At 37.2% G+C, this 16,726-nt stretch overlaps 1 protein-coding gene across 3 annotated transcripts in view; it reads left to right on the plus strand.

Moving 5' to 3' along the window:
* Positions 1 to 7,229, plus strand: part of MS4A1 (membrane spanning 4-domains A1) — an 18,768-nt gene extending 11,539 nt beyond the window's left edge. For 2 of the 3 annotated variants that reach the window (XM_014584905.2, XM_006170206.3), the window contains exons 4-7: positions 859 to 915; positions 3,158 to 3,385; positions 4,865 to 4,966; positions 6,732 to 7,229. In XM_014584905.2, the coding sequence (XP_014440391.1) occupies positions 859 to 915; positions 3,158 to 3,385; positions 4,865 to 4,966; positions 6,732 to 6,896 (552 nt within the window). In that variant the 3' untranslated portion in view covers positions 6,897 to 7,229. The remainder of the gene's footprint in view (positions 1 to 858; positions 916 to 3,157; positions 3,386 to 4,864; positions 4,967 to 6,731) is intronic. The other variant, XM_027768973.1, reaches the window with a different exon arrangement.
* The last annotated feature ends 9,497 nt before the right edge of the window (positions 7,230 to 16,726 follow it).

A 16,726-nucleotide genomic window follows, 5' to 3' on the forward strand; every position in this document is an offset into this window, starting at 1 on the left:
GGGGGGGGATTTCTCACTTTCTGTCTCTATGTCTCTATCTGTCTGGTGAGCGCACGCGCCCTACAGAGAAAAAATCTCAAAAAAAAAAAAAAAAGGAAAAAAAATACATAAATTCTTGTTATAGAAATGTCTGTGATATTCAGACCAAGTATTTCTTTCTACATCTTCATTGGCATCAAAGTCATTTTAGTCATTGTGAAGACCAAAGAGTAATCCTATAAATTAAAGAAAAAAAGGAAAAAAGAAAAACTAAAAATAAACTTTTAAATTCACATTTTTTTCTAGAGAGATTTTTGCTATAGGGTGTGTGTGCTCACCTGAGAGACAGAGTAACAGAAAGTGAGAAATCACCTCCTCTCCCTTCCCCCTAGGGGAGATGGCTACACTGCAATCCATTCTCCTCTCAGGATTTTGAGCAAGCACACACACGCTCCTGGATTAAGTTTTAAGTTACCAGATCTGGGACTCAAACCATGGTCAACTATGTACAAGTCCAGGGATGTAACCATTACACCATCTACTGGTCACAAATTCACAGTATTGAATATTTATTAACATGGAAATGTGAGTTTCACCTCTTTGGTTTAATTGTATTTTTAGTCATGACTCCCCAAATGGTTGAATAAATGCACAGACTGAATGTAGTTGATCCTGAACAAAGGAGAAATATGACTGCTGAAAACTTAGCAAATTTGATAAAAATGGGTGGTTGGCTTAGTAAAAAGTGATGGGAGATGTAGTGGGTAATTTTTATGATCAGTTCTCAATGTTTAAAAGTGATCTCTCTCCCTGTCTTCCTCTTGCCCCCTCCTTGCACCTCTCCCACCATTTCCCCACCCACCACCTCTGTTTATACAGTATATTATTTCCGGATCAGTCCTCGCAGCAGCAAAGAAAGACTCCAGGAAGAGTTTGGCAAGTAACCGTATGTCCTTTCCCACACATCAGAGGGATACCCATTGTTTGAGTTGAAAGCAAAGACCCTTAAAGAGCCTTGGATTCACAGACTCTCAACCCTAAAATCCAAAGGACCCACCACAATGCTGTTGTGATTTTATTTATGAAAAACTTGGTAGTGAGATAAACCTGAAGTATGTCCTTGAAACAGAGCTAATGGCAGATCTGTGAAGACCATACTTACAATCGCATAAATGTCCAATGTTGTGCAACAACAAAAGACTTTTGTGGAAGCCATATCATTTCTCCTAGACCACCATGTAGGAAAATTATCTAACTAAGTTAGAACCTTAAGTTGTAACCTTGAGCAAGTCGGTTTACCGTTCTCAGTTTTTCACCTGTAAAATGGAGGCAATATTCATGCTACCGTATGAAATCAGCACGAAGGTTAAATAGAGACCATAAAACCTGCATTGTGGTCCTGTTCACGTGACCCCTAGGTTACCCAACAGAGTTTCCAATTCTATGTGGGTAAAAAAGAACTTACCAGCAGGTTTCTTCCCAAGAAAATCCTCCCCCAACACTTTTTCTTATTTATTAAGCTGAGTCACTTTCAGTCAGTGAAGAACTGAATAGATTGGGATGATTCCTCTCTAAAAATGGTCTAACAGGGACCAGCAGTTGGCATAATGGCTAGGTCGCTAGACTTCCACGTAATTTACTGCAGTTCGAGTCCCAGACCTGGTGGCTTAAACTCATGCTGGGCACATGTGTGTGCATGCCCAAGATCCTGAGAGGAGAATGGAGGAGAAGGGATTGTGGTGTGGCCACCCATGGGGGAGTTGATTTCTCTCTTTCTGTCTCTCTGTCTCTCTGTGTCTTTCTGGCTAGCGCATGCTCCTTATAGCAAAAACCCCTCCAAAAAAAGAAAAGGAAAAGAAAAGAAAAGAAAGAAATGGTCTAACAACTTAGTTTGGGTAGAAAACAATCATTTATGAAGATCAAATTTTTGTAATTTCCAAATACAGTCAGATTACTGACTTCTGTCTATGGGTCATATAGACAGGGATGAAATATGCATGTCATAAAATAATAATTGATAATTCCTTCCTAGTGTGGTACCTGTTACATAGATAAGAGGTGTTCAGAAAGCTCATGGAAAATGCATATTATGAAAAACCATCCATAGATTTTTGTTCCAAAATAAACTCATATTTTAAGTTCATTTTTCCATGTACTTTTCCAAGTTCCCTTGTATTTTCCTATTTCAATGTTTTATCATCCCTACAATGTAGAGTAGTCATATGAACTTTTTCTTACCTATGCTACCCAGAGATATCAACCCTAGTTATGTTTGGAAGATAGCTTTTTAGGGTTGACTACATTTTCTGTCAAAAGGATTAGATATTGTTACTGGTGTTGTGGCTGTGTTTTATTTCTATTTGATGGGAAATACATAGAAGTTTCTGTCTGTAACTTCCCAGCCTATACCCATAATACCACCCATAAGTGTGGTACAGGAGTCTCCTTCTCTTTCTTCCCTTTATTTTCTTATGCAGACAGATGATAATCGTTGATTATTCTGTAGAAAATTCTGTAAATCTTACTCATCTTCCTTGATTCAACAAGTATTTATTGAATGACTACTGGGATGGTGGCCATGACAATAAAGGAAATACAGAACATAAGATATACAACTAAGGGAGGGGCCAGCCAGTGGCATAGTGATTAAGGTGGCCTGATCCCACATGGCTAACTACATGGTTCAAGTCCTGAACCCAGCAGCATTTGTTCCCAAAGTCCCAAGAGAAGAATGGAGGAGAAGAGATTCTGCTTTCTCACACTTTCTCTCACTTTCTTTGCTCTCTTTCAGGCAAGAACACACACCTTATAGCAATAAATAAAATAGAAATAAAACAAAACTAAAAAAAAAGTTTGTGGAAAAAAATTAAAGTATGAGTTTATATAGGTAGATAGATATAAGAACTAAGGTTTACCCCTAGAATTTTGGAATGATAAGCAAAATGAATGGTTATCACATAAAATAAAATGGGAAGACTGAGAAAGGAATGGGATAGAGAGCTGAAGATTTTATTTTATAGTGATGCAGAGGCTAAAAGCAACTGAGAGAAGAACTTCAGTATGATTTAGTTATAGTACTTTTGTGAGGCAAGGAAACAGAATCCGTAATTCCTTCCTCACTTATGTTCTACAAATGGAAATCAAACCCAATTAATAAACCTTCATGTCTCTATTTCAGGTCACAGCAAAAATAGTAATGAACTCATTGAGCCTCTTCACTTCCATTTCTGGAATGATTCTTCTGGTCATGGACATATTTAATATTAAAGCTATCCATTTTTTGAAAATGGAGAGTCTAAATCTTATTAAAGGTTATACGTCACTTATTAACATATACAACTGTGAAGCAGCTGACAAAAATTCTGAATCTATACACTACTGTTACAGCATGCAATCGGCGTTATTGGTAAGTGGACAGTTTCTTTCCAAGGAGGAATTATAGCATTTTTATTATGAGCATCAACTCTGGGTCCAGACTGCCTGAGTCTGTTACTTTATTTTTAAGTTTATTTATTCACTTCTTCCAAGAGTGAAAGAGAGAGAAAGGCAGCCCCAGGCAAAATTTTTTAAAATAATTATTTATTTTATTTTACTTGTTATTATTATTGTTTAACTTGACCAGAGAGAGCCAGAAAGAGAGAGAAAGGGAAAGTGAGAAAGCAAGCCACCAGGTTCGGGACTCGAACCATGTTCGGCCATCTGGGAGTCCATCACCTTAACCACTGTGCCACCTGCAGGCACCTCCCAGCAAGATTTTGATGCCACAATGGACCCTCGGCCTCAGCCAGCCTGTTATAATGGGTGCACGCACACATGTGCACACACATACACACATACTACATACTTGGGTAGATCTCCAGAATTGAACCTGGAACCTTCCCATGTGTGTCAGCCTCACAGGACGTTGTGTTACCACTGCACCACTGTCTGGCCTTCTGAGTCTGCTATTTATTGCCTATGTGGCTTTGAACAAGAATTTTAACCAAATTCTCCCTCAATTTCAACTGTAAAATTGGGATGGTAACACTGCTTATCTCAAAGTTGTTCTGAGGAATAAATGAGTTAATATATGCAAAGCACTTAAAGCAGTGCTGGGCACACATAATGTGTTATGTAAGTGTTTGCTTTAACACTAACTATTGCTAACAACTTTAATAGTATTAATATTCATCATTATTATTAAGTAAAATGAACATGGAAAAAACACCTAAAATGTTATGACCATCTCTTGCCTGCAGGAAATTTTACTATAGAGTTCAAAGGAAAAAAAAAAAATACATCTGACAAGTGTAAAGAGGTTTCCTTGGTATGATGCTATACCACCTAATGTTGGGTATAATTTAATTTAGGATTCAGTATGTATTCTTTCTTACATTTCATTGATTCTTCAATGGAATGTTTTTGCTTTATTGTTTTAATTTCCAGTAGGTGCATGCATTTGCAAGAGAGAGAGAGAGAGAACACATCTCCCAATAGAGAATGATCATACTACATTCCATTCTCCTCCATTTCTCTATCCTGTCTAAATGTTGGTCATGCATACACACACGTACGCGCATCTTTTAAGCTACTGGGACCAGGATTCAAACCATGATCAGCCGTGTGTGATCCAGCTCTGTTAACCAGTAAGCTTATAAGGTGGACCATATGTCTGCCTTACTTTCCACCAGCAACATTCCTTAACCATCGGTTGTATGTCAGAATTGTGGTGTTAGGGCTAAGAAGAAACCACTCCTATACTAGCAATTTGCTCAGCCAGTCATTACTTATCCAAATAATTGATCTTTTAATCACCTAATTTTAGTCAACAGTCATTTACTGAGCACCAACCATATTTGTTGTGCCATTATTACATTTTCACCTTCATTCTTCTGTTGTTTTTCAGGGCCTTTTGTCGGTGATGTTGATTTTTACCTTCTTCCAGGAACTTGTGACATCTGGCATTGTAGAAACTGAATGGAAAAGGATGTGCTCTGGGCCCAAAGCTGTAAGTAGTTGCCCTTCTGTCCATAATCTCCACTGAGAAAATGCACATCTACAGAGAATCATTTATGGAGAATGTAATCTGATGAGATTTTGAAAGTAGGAACTTTACAAAACAAAGAAAGAGACAGAGAGACAGAGAGAGAGAGAGAGAAGAGAAAGAAGAAAGGAAAAAAGAAAAGAAGAAAGAAAGAGAAAGGAGACCAGCAGGTGGTGTGGTGGTTAAAGTGCTAGACACTCCCACATGGCTGACCAGGAATAATTCCCAGACCCCTGGCAGCTTGCTTTCTCGCTCTCTCTCTCCCTCTCTTTCTGTGTCTCTCTGGTTAATTTAAAATAAAAAGAATGAATAGATAAAATTAAATAAAAATAATTCTTTAAAAAAAAGAGAAAGAATAAAGTAAGAAATAAAAGAAAGAAAGAAAAAGAAAGAAGGAAATAAAAAAGTTCTTGGCATATTTCAGAAAACATAAAAAAAATGAAGAAATCTGTCTGAAATGTGTAGTCTCTCGTTAGACATGGGATATGGTTTGGTATTATGTGTGCCTAATTATTGTTCTTTCATTCTGCTTGACTTCAGGCCTTGATTGTCTGATTCTATGCTTAATGTATAAAAGCTGAATGGCTGAAGGTTGAAGACTGATAAAAGTCATTCTTTTTTTTTTTTTTTTAACTACCTCTACCACCATCCCTCTTCAGCTCTTCCAAAACAATAGATTTGAAGAGGTTTCACCATTGGGAATTCGAACATCCCAGTGATAGACAGGTCTATTAACATCTGTTTCAGAACCATAGTCTATTAGAAATTAAATTTAGAAATTATCACTAATTTGTTTGTTTTGAAGATGAGGAATATAGGATCAAAGAGAGAAAATAACTGTCCCAGAATTATATTCACTAAAGGCAAATCAAAACTGGAAACTAAAATGTCCTGTTATTGCAGCTTTATTTTCCCAGGATCACATGATCATTCCAGGCAAAGTAGCAAATACCTGCTACTCTTGAGTATTCACTCACACTTGAGTTTTGTTTGTTTGGTTTTTTTTTTTTAAGAGGTTTTTGCCTTAGGGCACATGCGCTTGCCACAGAGACAGAGACAAACATTGAGAGGGAAAGTGAGAACTCACCCCCTGGGAAGATGGCCACACCACAATCCCTTCTCCTCCATTCTCCTCCCTGGATCTTGGACGTGCATGCACACGTGCCTGGCATGATTTTCAAGCTACTGGGTCCAGGACTTAAACCACTGTCTACCATGTGGGAATCTGACCACGAAACGACTACGCCATCTTTTGGCGCCACACGTGAGTTTTGATAAGTGATTTGTTAAGAATTTGAGCACCTGGGGCCAGCAGATGGCATAGCGGCTACATTGCTGGACTCCCACATGGCAGATGGCAATTTGAGTCCCGGACCCGATGGCTTCAAAATCACACCCAGTGTGTGTGCATGTGTGCCCATGATCCCAGGAGGAGAATGGAATGAAAGTGATTGCATCATGGCCATGCCCCCTGGTGGGTGATTTCTCACTTTCCCTCTCACTGTTTCTGTCTCTCTCTCTCTGGTGAGTGCGCATGCCCTATGACAAAGCCTCTAAAAAAGAAAAAAATTTGAGCACCTGGCAAATCAAGTCTAGTATTTGAAGGCGTATAGTACAAAAACATAAGTAACAAAAAACTAGGAAGTATTTGATAAATATGTGTAGAGATTACTGAAAAAAAATACCAATGATAAAAGTCAAGAAAAGTTTGTTTAATTTTGTGTTCTAGAATGTGGTTCTCTTGTCAGCCGATGGAAAAAAAGAACAGGAAACTGCTAACGAAGTGGTTCTAGTAACTGCAGTAACTTCCCAACCAAAGGATGAAGATATTGAAATTATTCCAGTTCAAGAAGAAGAAATGGAAGTAAACTTTCCAGAACCTCCCCAAGATTAAGAATCCTCACCAGCAAAAAATGACAGCTTTCCTGAAGCTAGTCCTTCTGTCTTCTCTTTCCTTGTTGTAAGCATTAGTGTTCACAGCTTCCAGAAGACACATTTTCCCCCATTCCTTGGGGATATTCTGTACATATTCTCCACACTCTCTTTTGATTTTTGCATGCAGTCAACACTGCTCCCCCTCTCTCACTTTCAGAGAACACAGCCATTGTAGCAGATGTTATTATTATGTTTTTTGTCTGGGGTGACTTTCTTTTACTGAAAAAAGGCAGAGTAAACATGGCAGCATGTGATTCCCCATTAGTCTTTTCCTTAGACGTTTTTTAGTACTGGCGTTAGGAGTTGTTAGGAATGATGACTTGGGTTAGGCAGACACAGATCAGGGAACTAGCCTGGAGCACTAAGAAATTTTGAGTGACTATAGACCATCTACATGAATCTTGTAAAATAAAAAAACAAGCCAAAACGAAAATTAACAAGCCAGAGGTGGTCTAAGAATACAGATATAAGATGAACAAAGGGTCTGAAACAGGATAAAAGGAGACCCCGGAGAAGAGACAAGACCAGCTTGCCTCCCTTGGTTCTGGCCCAGTCTGCCTATCTCTGTCTCAATAAAACTTGTGCTTAACTTATCTCCTTGTTCTTCGATTCTTTGCTGTGATAGGGAGACACAGACTTGAATTTTCTCAACTTAACAGTAGTAGTAATAGTTTTTTGTTTATTTTTCATTTCTTCTGTCAGCAACAGGGAGACTTTGTACCTGATGGAAAAGAGATATGACTATTCCATCCCTAAATTGTCTTTAATTCCTACCTCCCTTTTGCACCATTTTTTTTACTAAGAGATTTTGGCCATAGGGTGCATGTGCTTGACAGAGAGACAGAGAGAGAGAGATAGAAATCAGGAAATCACCCCCTCAGGGGTGATTGCCACGGCACAATCCCTTCTCCTCCATTCTCCTCTTGGGATTTTGGGCACATACACGTACATGCACACGTGCCCTCATAAATTTTAATCCACCAGTTCCAAAACTCAAACCGTGGTCAACTACATGGGAATCCAGCAATGTAACCATTATGCCATCTGCTGTCTCCTGTACCATTGTTTTAAGGAAAGTAAAATATAATAATAACAAGCAATCAGAGTCTCCACACCCCATAAGGGAAACTCTCAGTGGCCAATACCCAATCTTTTCTTCGTACATATAATAAATCTTACAGACAAGTAAGTTCCCATCTGTTTTAACATTTTTTTTAACTCTTGTTCTGGGTTCTCAGTTGTATTTGTTTACCTAGTTTTAGGCTTTAGCCAAGAGAAAAAAGAATAACTGTAGAAAATGCCATAATGAGGGGTCGGCAGGTGGTGTGGTGGTTAAGGGTACTAGATTCCCTCATGCCTAACTGCGATTTGAGTCCTGGACCTGGCAGATTTCTTTCTCACTTTTCCTCTATCTCTCTCTCACTCTGTACCTCTCTGGTCAAATTAAAATAAAGATAAATAAAATAATTCTAAAAAAAGAAAATGCCATAAGGAGTACCCAAATCTCAAATGAAAATCAGTACTTGTATTTATAGAATGATTTTGAAATGACAAAGAGTTTTATCAGATAATTTCATTTGATCTTCCACAATCAATAAAGAATTCCTATTCCTATTTCACTAGTGATTCAAAGAGGTAAAGTAACTTGTCAATAGGTAGTGGTAGCTTGTCAACAGTCACAGCTATTGAGACTACCTGTAGTGATGAGAGTCTTGTTTCATGTCCAGATCTTAGTCAAATTCTGAGATCTTTGAAATAACCAAATTATCTAGCCCATGTTTGCATAAACTACTAGAACCAAGTCAATAGGTTTTCATCAAAAACATGCGCTCAGAGACAGCAGGTGGCATGGTGGTTAAGGCACTGGATTCTCACATGGCCAACCACGGTTCGAGTCTAGGACCAGGTGGTTTTAAAATCATGACAAGTAAATAAATAATTAATATTAAAACAACAACAACAAAATGCATTCTGACTAGCACTAAAGAAGTATTGAGAAAATCATAAAAGAGTCAAAATCAGATTTTACTCCTTAAAGATTAAGACTTAGATAGGCGCCAGCAGGGAGTGTGGTGATAAAGGTGTTGGATTCCTACATTGCTGACCATGGTTCGAGTCTCAGACTCAGTGGCTTGAAAATCACACTGGGGGTGTGTGTGTATGTGTGTATGTCCAAAATCCAAGAAGAGAATAAAGGAGAAGGAATTACATGGCCATGACCCTCAGGGTTGATTTCTCACTCTTCCTCTCTCTGTCTTTCTTCAGTGAGTGCATGTATTCCATGGCAAAAAAAAACTTAAAAAAAAAAAAAGACTTGGATATTTACAACATTTGGAAGACTACTTCTATCATTAATAGATAATTAACTTATAGGCTGTATAATGCAGACATTAAGTGCTAACATAATCTCAGAAAGAGTATGCTTGAGGGGAACAGCAGGTGGCATAGTGGTTAAGGTGCTGGGCTCTCACTTGGCCAGCCATGGTTTCAGTCCAGGATCCAGCAGCCTAAAACTCATGCCAGGTGCATATGCATGTTTGCCTAAAATGCCAAGAAGAGAATAGAGGAGAAGGGATTGTGGCTTTGCCATCCCCCTGGTGGTGTGAGGGGGTGATTTCTCACTTTCTCTTTCTCTCTCTCTGACTCTGTCTCTCTAGCAACCACATATGCCCATAGCAAAATCTCTCTCTCTAAAAAAAGAAAGGTTATGCTTGATAACGACATAATTAAAATGCTAAATCTCAGGAAGTAGCCACACTAATTTTCAATTTCTGCTTATACTCCAAGATACTAATAATCAGGGAAGATGTCCCTATAATATGTCAACCACATTTAACAATTTGCTACATACTGAGTGCTACCAGATTATGACAGGTATATAGACAATGTAATTTCCATTCCCGATGATATTTCCACTTTGTTAGAGACAATCAATATAAGATATATTCGGTAATTACAAAAAAGAAAATTTAAATCAGAAACCCTCCATAAAAATACAAGATTGGGACCAGCAGTTGGAGTAATGGCTATGTCACTGGACTCCCATGTAGTCGACCATTGTTTTGAGTCCTGGACCCGGTGGCTTAAACTCATGCCGGCTGCGTGTGTGCACAAGATCCCAAGAGGAGAATGGAGAAGAAGGGATTGCAGCTTCATCCCCCCACTCGGGGGATGATTTCTTGCTTTCTGTCTCTCTGTCTCTCTCTTTCTCTCTGGCAAGCGCATGCGCCCTATAGCAAAAACCTCTCCAAAAATAAATACATAAATAAATAAATTAAATAAATAAATAAATGAAAATACAAGATCATATTTCTGTTATTTTCTTCAGTCATAAAATATATATAAACCCATAGTTTCCATAGAATTTTATTTTATTAATTTTATGATGTCAATTAGTTTTTACTGACTTCTGTTTTTTGCGTAAGTCCTCAGGATATGAAAAACCTTTGGCATCTACTATTAAAGAAGAATGAAAATTCGGACTAGCTTATGACATAACAGTTAACGTGGCTGGATCCCACATGGTCAGCTGCCTGGTTTGAGTCTAGCTCCAGCAACTTGAGAAATGCACCAGGTGCATGCGCATGTGTGTGGGTGCAAAATCATAAAAGAAGGGAGAAATGAAGATGGTATTTCAGGATGACCAATCCCCATAGTGGGGTGCTTTCTCTATTTCTCTCTGGAAAGCACACATATCCTCTGTAAGTTTTATTTTTTAAGTGAAAATTCATCTATGGCTTTATCCCTTTGGCAATATAGAATCTAATAGTAACCTTGATCGATAGCAAACATGCTTTGTCCTGAAGTAAAAGATACATTTTCTGGTCTTAAATTAATTTTCCTCTCAATTTTTATTTTTGTAAAAATAACTTAATAATCATAAATGAAATAAACTTTTAAAAATCAATTGCACAGGGCCAGCAGGTTGCATAGTGGTTACATTGCTGGACTTTCACATGACTAACTGCAGTTCGAGTCTTGGACCTAGTGGCTTGAAAATTACACTGGGCGTATGTGTGTATGTGTGTGTGTGTGTGTGTGTGTGTCCAAGATGCCAGGAGGAGAATGGTGGAGAAAGGATTACAACATAGCCACGTCCCCTAGTGGGTGATTTCTCACACTCTTTTCCACTGTCTCTGTCACTCTCTATCTCTGGTGAGTGCATGTGTCCTATGGCAAAAAACTGAAAAAAATTCAGTTGCACTCCTGACTAGGAGGCTGACATAGCCTCTTCATTTTTCCTTATTTTCTTATAGTCCATGTTCATAATAAGGTGACTGACCATTGCAGTATAGCCAGCTCTGAGGGATTTCATGGGATGCAGGATTTTCAATATTCTAACTAAAATAATGCCAGGTAAACAAATAGCAAATCAACCTCATTCACAGTAACAATAACTTTGCCCAGCAACAATCACTGCATAATTTGCTTATATTATTATTATTATTATTAATTTCACCAGAGAGAGATGGGAGGAAAGTGAGAATGCAAGCCACCAAGTCCACCACTCACTTCTTTACTTCTGACTTACTAAGAAAATTATCTTTAGCCTATAAGCATTTCACTGCAAGAGAGAAATAAAATCCTTTAAAAAGACATAATTAATTGTTGGAAGATCATCAATCCATTGATCCAAAAATATCTGTTGATCCCAGGAGTACAAAATGGTGAAGAAAAATAGGCAGTTAACTTCTCTTAGACCTTAAAATCTGGTTGGAGAAGGACCAGCAGATGATGGAATGGTTACATCGTTGGACTCCCACATAGTTGAGCATGGTTCGAGTCCTGGACCCAGTGGCTTAAAATACTAAGGTCAGGTGCATGTGTGTGTGCCCAAACTCCCAAGAAGAGAATAGAGGAGAAAGGATTGCAGTGTGACCATCCCTCCTGGGGGTTGATTCTCGCTTTCTGTCTCTCTGTCTTCCTCTGTCGCTCCAATGAGCACACTCATCCTATAGCAAAAATATCTCTTCAAAAAATTTTAAAAAGCTGATTGGAGAAATAAATAAATATTAGTAAAATATCCTTCAGGCACCAGCTATGAATGAGGTATACTATTAAGCATGGAGACATATATATATAAAGATAAGAAAAGTTCCCTGACTTCAAAAATATTAATAACTTAAAATGATAAAGACATATATGTTAAAAAATACCAACAGAAATCCAAGAAAATTCAGTGGGGAAAAAATAATCTTTCAACACAACTGGAAAGCCACATGTAAAAACAATATGAAAGTGAACACCTACCTCATACCATGTACAAAAAGTAACTCAAAATAAGTCATAGGCCTAAATATAGAAATTAAAAGTATAAAACTCTGTTTTAAAATATTTATTTATTTTAATTTTATTTATTATTATTCTTCAATTTTTGACCAGAGAGGGAGACAGATAGACAGAAAGAGAGAAAGGAAGACTGAAAAAGCAAGTCACCAGGTTCAGGACTCAAATCACGGTCAGCTACGTGGGAATCTAGCCTCTCAACCACTATGCCACTTGCTGGCCACAAAACTATAAAACTCATGGCAAAAGCACAGGTATAAACTTCATGACCTTGATTAGGCCATGGTTTCTGAGCTATGACACTAAATATACAAACAACCAAAGGAAAAAGTAGAAAATGGACATGTTCAAATTTTAAAGCTTTTGTGCCTCCAAGTACACTATATAGAAAATACAACCCATGGACAGGTAGAACTATTTGCAAATTGTTTATCTGTTCAGGGTCTTGTATCCAGAATATATAAAGTAAGTTTACAACTCAACAATAAAAAGAGACAGAAACAATTTTTTTAAATGATGAAGGATTTTGATTATTTGCAATAAGCACAGGAAAAGATGCTCAACATCTTTAGAAACTAAGGAAACACAAATCAAAGCCACAACGAGATACTATATCACATTTACAAGGATGGCTAAAACAAAGTAACAAGTGTTGGAGAGGATTTGGAGAAACTAAAACCTTAATACAATATTTGTGGGAATGTAAAATGGTGTCACTGCTTTGAAAAATTGGCAATTCCTCAAAAAGCTAAATGCAAAGTTACCATATGACCTAGCTGGTTGACTATTTGGTATATACCTAAGAAAACTGAAAACATGTGATCACACAGAAACAGATATAAATGCACATAGCCATAATAACCAAAAAGTAGAAACAACTCAAACGCCTATCAACTGATAAATAGATAAAGAAAATATGATATATTCATATACTGAATACATTAATCAAAAAGAATGATGTACAGGTAATAACCACAACACGAAAGAACCTTGAAAACACGTTACATACAAGAAACTAAGTAAAATGTTCTCATATTTCATGATTCCATTTATAAGAAATGTCCAGAACAGACATCCATAGAGATAGAAAGTAATTAGTAGTTAGAGGCTGGGCGAGGGAAGAATGAGGAGATACTATTAATGAGTTCATGTTTCTTTGAGGGATGACAAAAATATTCTGGAATTGTATAGTGTGATGGTTGCACAGTCTTGTGACTACATTAAAACATCTTCAGAGCATGAGTTTCATGGTGTGTGAATCACACTTCCATAAGAATAATTTTAAAACATAGCTGGTGGCATAAAACAGCTGGGAATGATCAAATTACAGATACCCTAGTGCTTAATACAAAATAATTGCCTAATAATGTTACAGCATATGTATGAGCTCAATGAAGGTGGAGTATCACAAGAAAAGCTCATGCAATAGAAGGGATTTTCATTGAATCTTAGAGAATAGATACAAACTATATAGGAAAAAAGGAGGAATCTTCCAGATAGGTGAAGTAATATCTCTACAAGATGGAAACAAGAACATTTTGGTCATGTTCAGGAGGAATAGTGGAATAGCCAGGTTGTAATGTTGTTAAATTACTGTTTGATTAGAATTAAGGCAGCAGAGAAAAGCTGGACCCACCCACACCATGCCGAGTCTTAAATGCCCACAGTAACTGGATGTTAATTGGGAAGCATTAGAGAATCACCAGAGGTGGTGTCAGTAGGGAAGTAACAAAGTCCAATTGTTTAAAAAATAAGTCAGACAGTAGGAGTAAACAAAAAACTAGACATTACCTAAAGACTAGAAAGAAGGGAAAGGTAGATTTTAGAGACATTTTGGAATAGATAGAAATTAATGGATATGAAGAACTTCATTAGAGAAAAAGAGTGAACAAGGTGACTACTATGGTGGCGCTCACTACCAAGACACTGTGCTCTGCAGGCTGGGACCACATGGGAGGCTAAGGTCAATTCAAAGTCCAACTTAAAAGTCAGTAATAGTTAGGATTAGAGTTAAGGTTAAGGAGCACACCTGCAATCCCAGCAGCTTGGAAACTGAGCTCAAGGCTGTCCTGAGCAACACAGTGAGACCCTGTCTAAGCAAAATATATATATAAAAAAAGAACCAGGCATGGTGGCACACCTGCAGTTCCAGCTTGCAGATTGAAGCAAAAAGTTTACAACATAGTAAGATCTTGTCTTTAAAAAAAGAAAGAAAGAAAGAAAAATAGAGGAAAAAATGAAAAAAGAAGAAATCTAAGAATCAGTGACATCTATCAGATTTGGGTCTGATGTGTGAGAGAACAACACGTGAGACATACTGGTAATGAGGCAAATGAAGAGAAGTGGGAATCCGAAAAGAAGAAATGTTGGAATTGGATCAATAATTGGACCATGCTGTCTTGACTATCACAGCTTTGTAATATACTTTGAAGTCAGGGAGTGAGATGCTTCCTACTTCCCTTTTTTTGCAGTATTGCTTTGGTGATATGATGTCTTTTATGATTCCAGACAAGTTTTATTTTTTTTCCCTAATTCTGTGAAGAATATCTGTGGTAATTTGATTGGGATTACATTAAATTCATAAATTAATATGGGCAGACTTGACATTTTGACTATGTCAGTTCTTCAAATCCAAAAACACGGAATGTCGAGACCAGCAGGTGTATGGTGGTTAAAGTGCTGGACATTACCATATGGCTGACCATGGTTCAAGTCCTGGAACTAGTGGCTTGCCTTGTCACTTTCTCTCTCTCTCTTTCTTTTTCTCTCTCTCTCTGCCTCTACGTGGTCAAATCAAAATAAATGAATAAATAAATAAATATTTTTTTTTTAAAGAAAAGAACATGGAATGTCCTTCCACTTTTTTTAAATAAATATATAATTTTTTTTAAAAAAAGAAAAGAACATGGAGTGTCCTTCCACTTTTTTTGTAACATTTTCAATTTCTTGTATAAATTTTCCATGGTTTTTCTTGTAGAGGTCTTTGACTTCTTTGGTTAGGTTATTTCTTTCGTTGCTATTGTAAATGGAATTGCTTTCTTCAAATTCCACCTCAGTTTGTTCACTGTTAGTGTATAGGAATGCTATAGCGTTTTTATGTTGATTTTGTTTCCTGCCACTTAACATTGATTACTTCCAGTTTTTTTTTTTGTGTGTGTACAGTCTTTGGATTTTTTATGTATATAACCATGTTATTTACAAATAGATAATTTCACTTCTTTCTCTATTTCAATGCCTTTTATTTTATACTCTTGTCTGATTACATTGGCTAGAACTTCCAATACTACAGTGAAGAGGACTGAGAAAAGTGTCCTATTCCAGATATTTGTTCAGTATGATGTTAGCTATGAATTTTTAATTTATGGCTTTTATAATGTTGAGAAGAGGTTTTTTATGCTAATTTTACAGAGAGTCTTAATCACGAAGGGATGTTGTATTTTACCAAATGCTTATTCTGCATCCATTGATATGATCATATGATTTCTCTTTCTTTTTTATGGTTTTGCATATATTGAACCATCCTTGCATCCCTGTAATAAAGCCATCCTGGCCATGGTGTATAATCTTTTTAATGTGTCATTGGATATGATTTGCTAGTATCTTGTTGAGAATATTTGCTTCTATATTCATCAGAGATATTGGCCTATAGTTTTCTTTTTTTGTGCTTTCATTGTCTGTTTTGGGGATCAGGGTTTGGGAAGGTCCCTTCTTTTTTGATCTTTAGAAATAGTTTGAGTAGAATGGGGATTAGCTGTCTTTTAAAAGGTGTTGTCTCAAAATGTGTTGCTTGCACACAGGTAAATCCTAAACCCTCAGATAAGGCTCCCTTAAGAATAAAATCCCAGAGGAAAAGAAAAACTTGGAAAACACTGAGAAACTTTATGGTGTCTAATAGCTCAGTCTCTAGATGAAATGAGGCTAGCTAATAGACTAGCTTGGTTTTACTTTTTTTGAAGAAAAACACCTTAAGTAAATAGTCTTATTCTATAAATAACTTAAAACAATAGACAAAAATTGGGTGAATGTAAATGGAGTAAATGTCATTGAACTTGTCTGTTAAATTAGTTTTTAAGGTTAAACTTGTAAAGATAAAAACAAAGAGAATAAGGTAAAAAGATGAAAGAAGGATTGTGGCTGTAAAAATGTATTTCTAGTGGAATAGGTTAAAAGGGAAAGATTTTATATCAAAGGAATTTTGTGTAGTAAAGTTTTTGTCTTAAGATAGATGGCAGAGGGAACCAGCAGTTAGCGTAATGGCTATGTCGCTGGACTCCCGCATAGTCGACCGCGGTTCGCGTCCAGACCAGTGGCTTAAAACTCACGCTGGACGCGTATGCGTGTGTGCCCAAGATCCCGAGAGGAGAATGGAGAAGAAAGGATTGCGGCGTGACCATCCCCCCTGGGGGGTGATTTCTTGCTTTCTGTCTCTGTATCTTCGTCTGTCTGGTGAGCGCACGTGCCCTATAGCGAAAATCTCTCCAAAAAAAAAAAACAGATAGATGC

This window comes from Tupaia chinensis, unplaced genomic scaffold (assembly GCF_000334495.1).
Source record: "Tupaia chinensis unplaced genomic scaffold, TupChi_1.0 Scaffold148192_1, whole genome shotgun sequence".
NCBI lineage: Eukaryota > Metazoa > Chordata > Mammalia > Scandentia > Tupaiidae > Tupaia > Tupaia belangeri.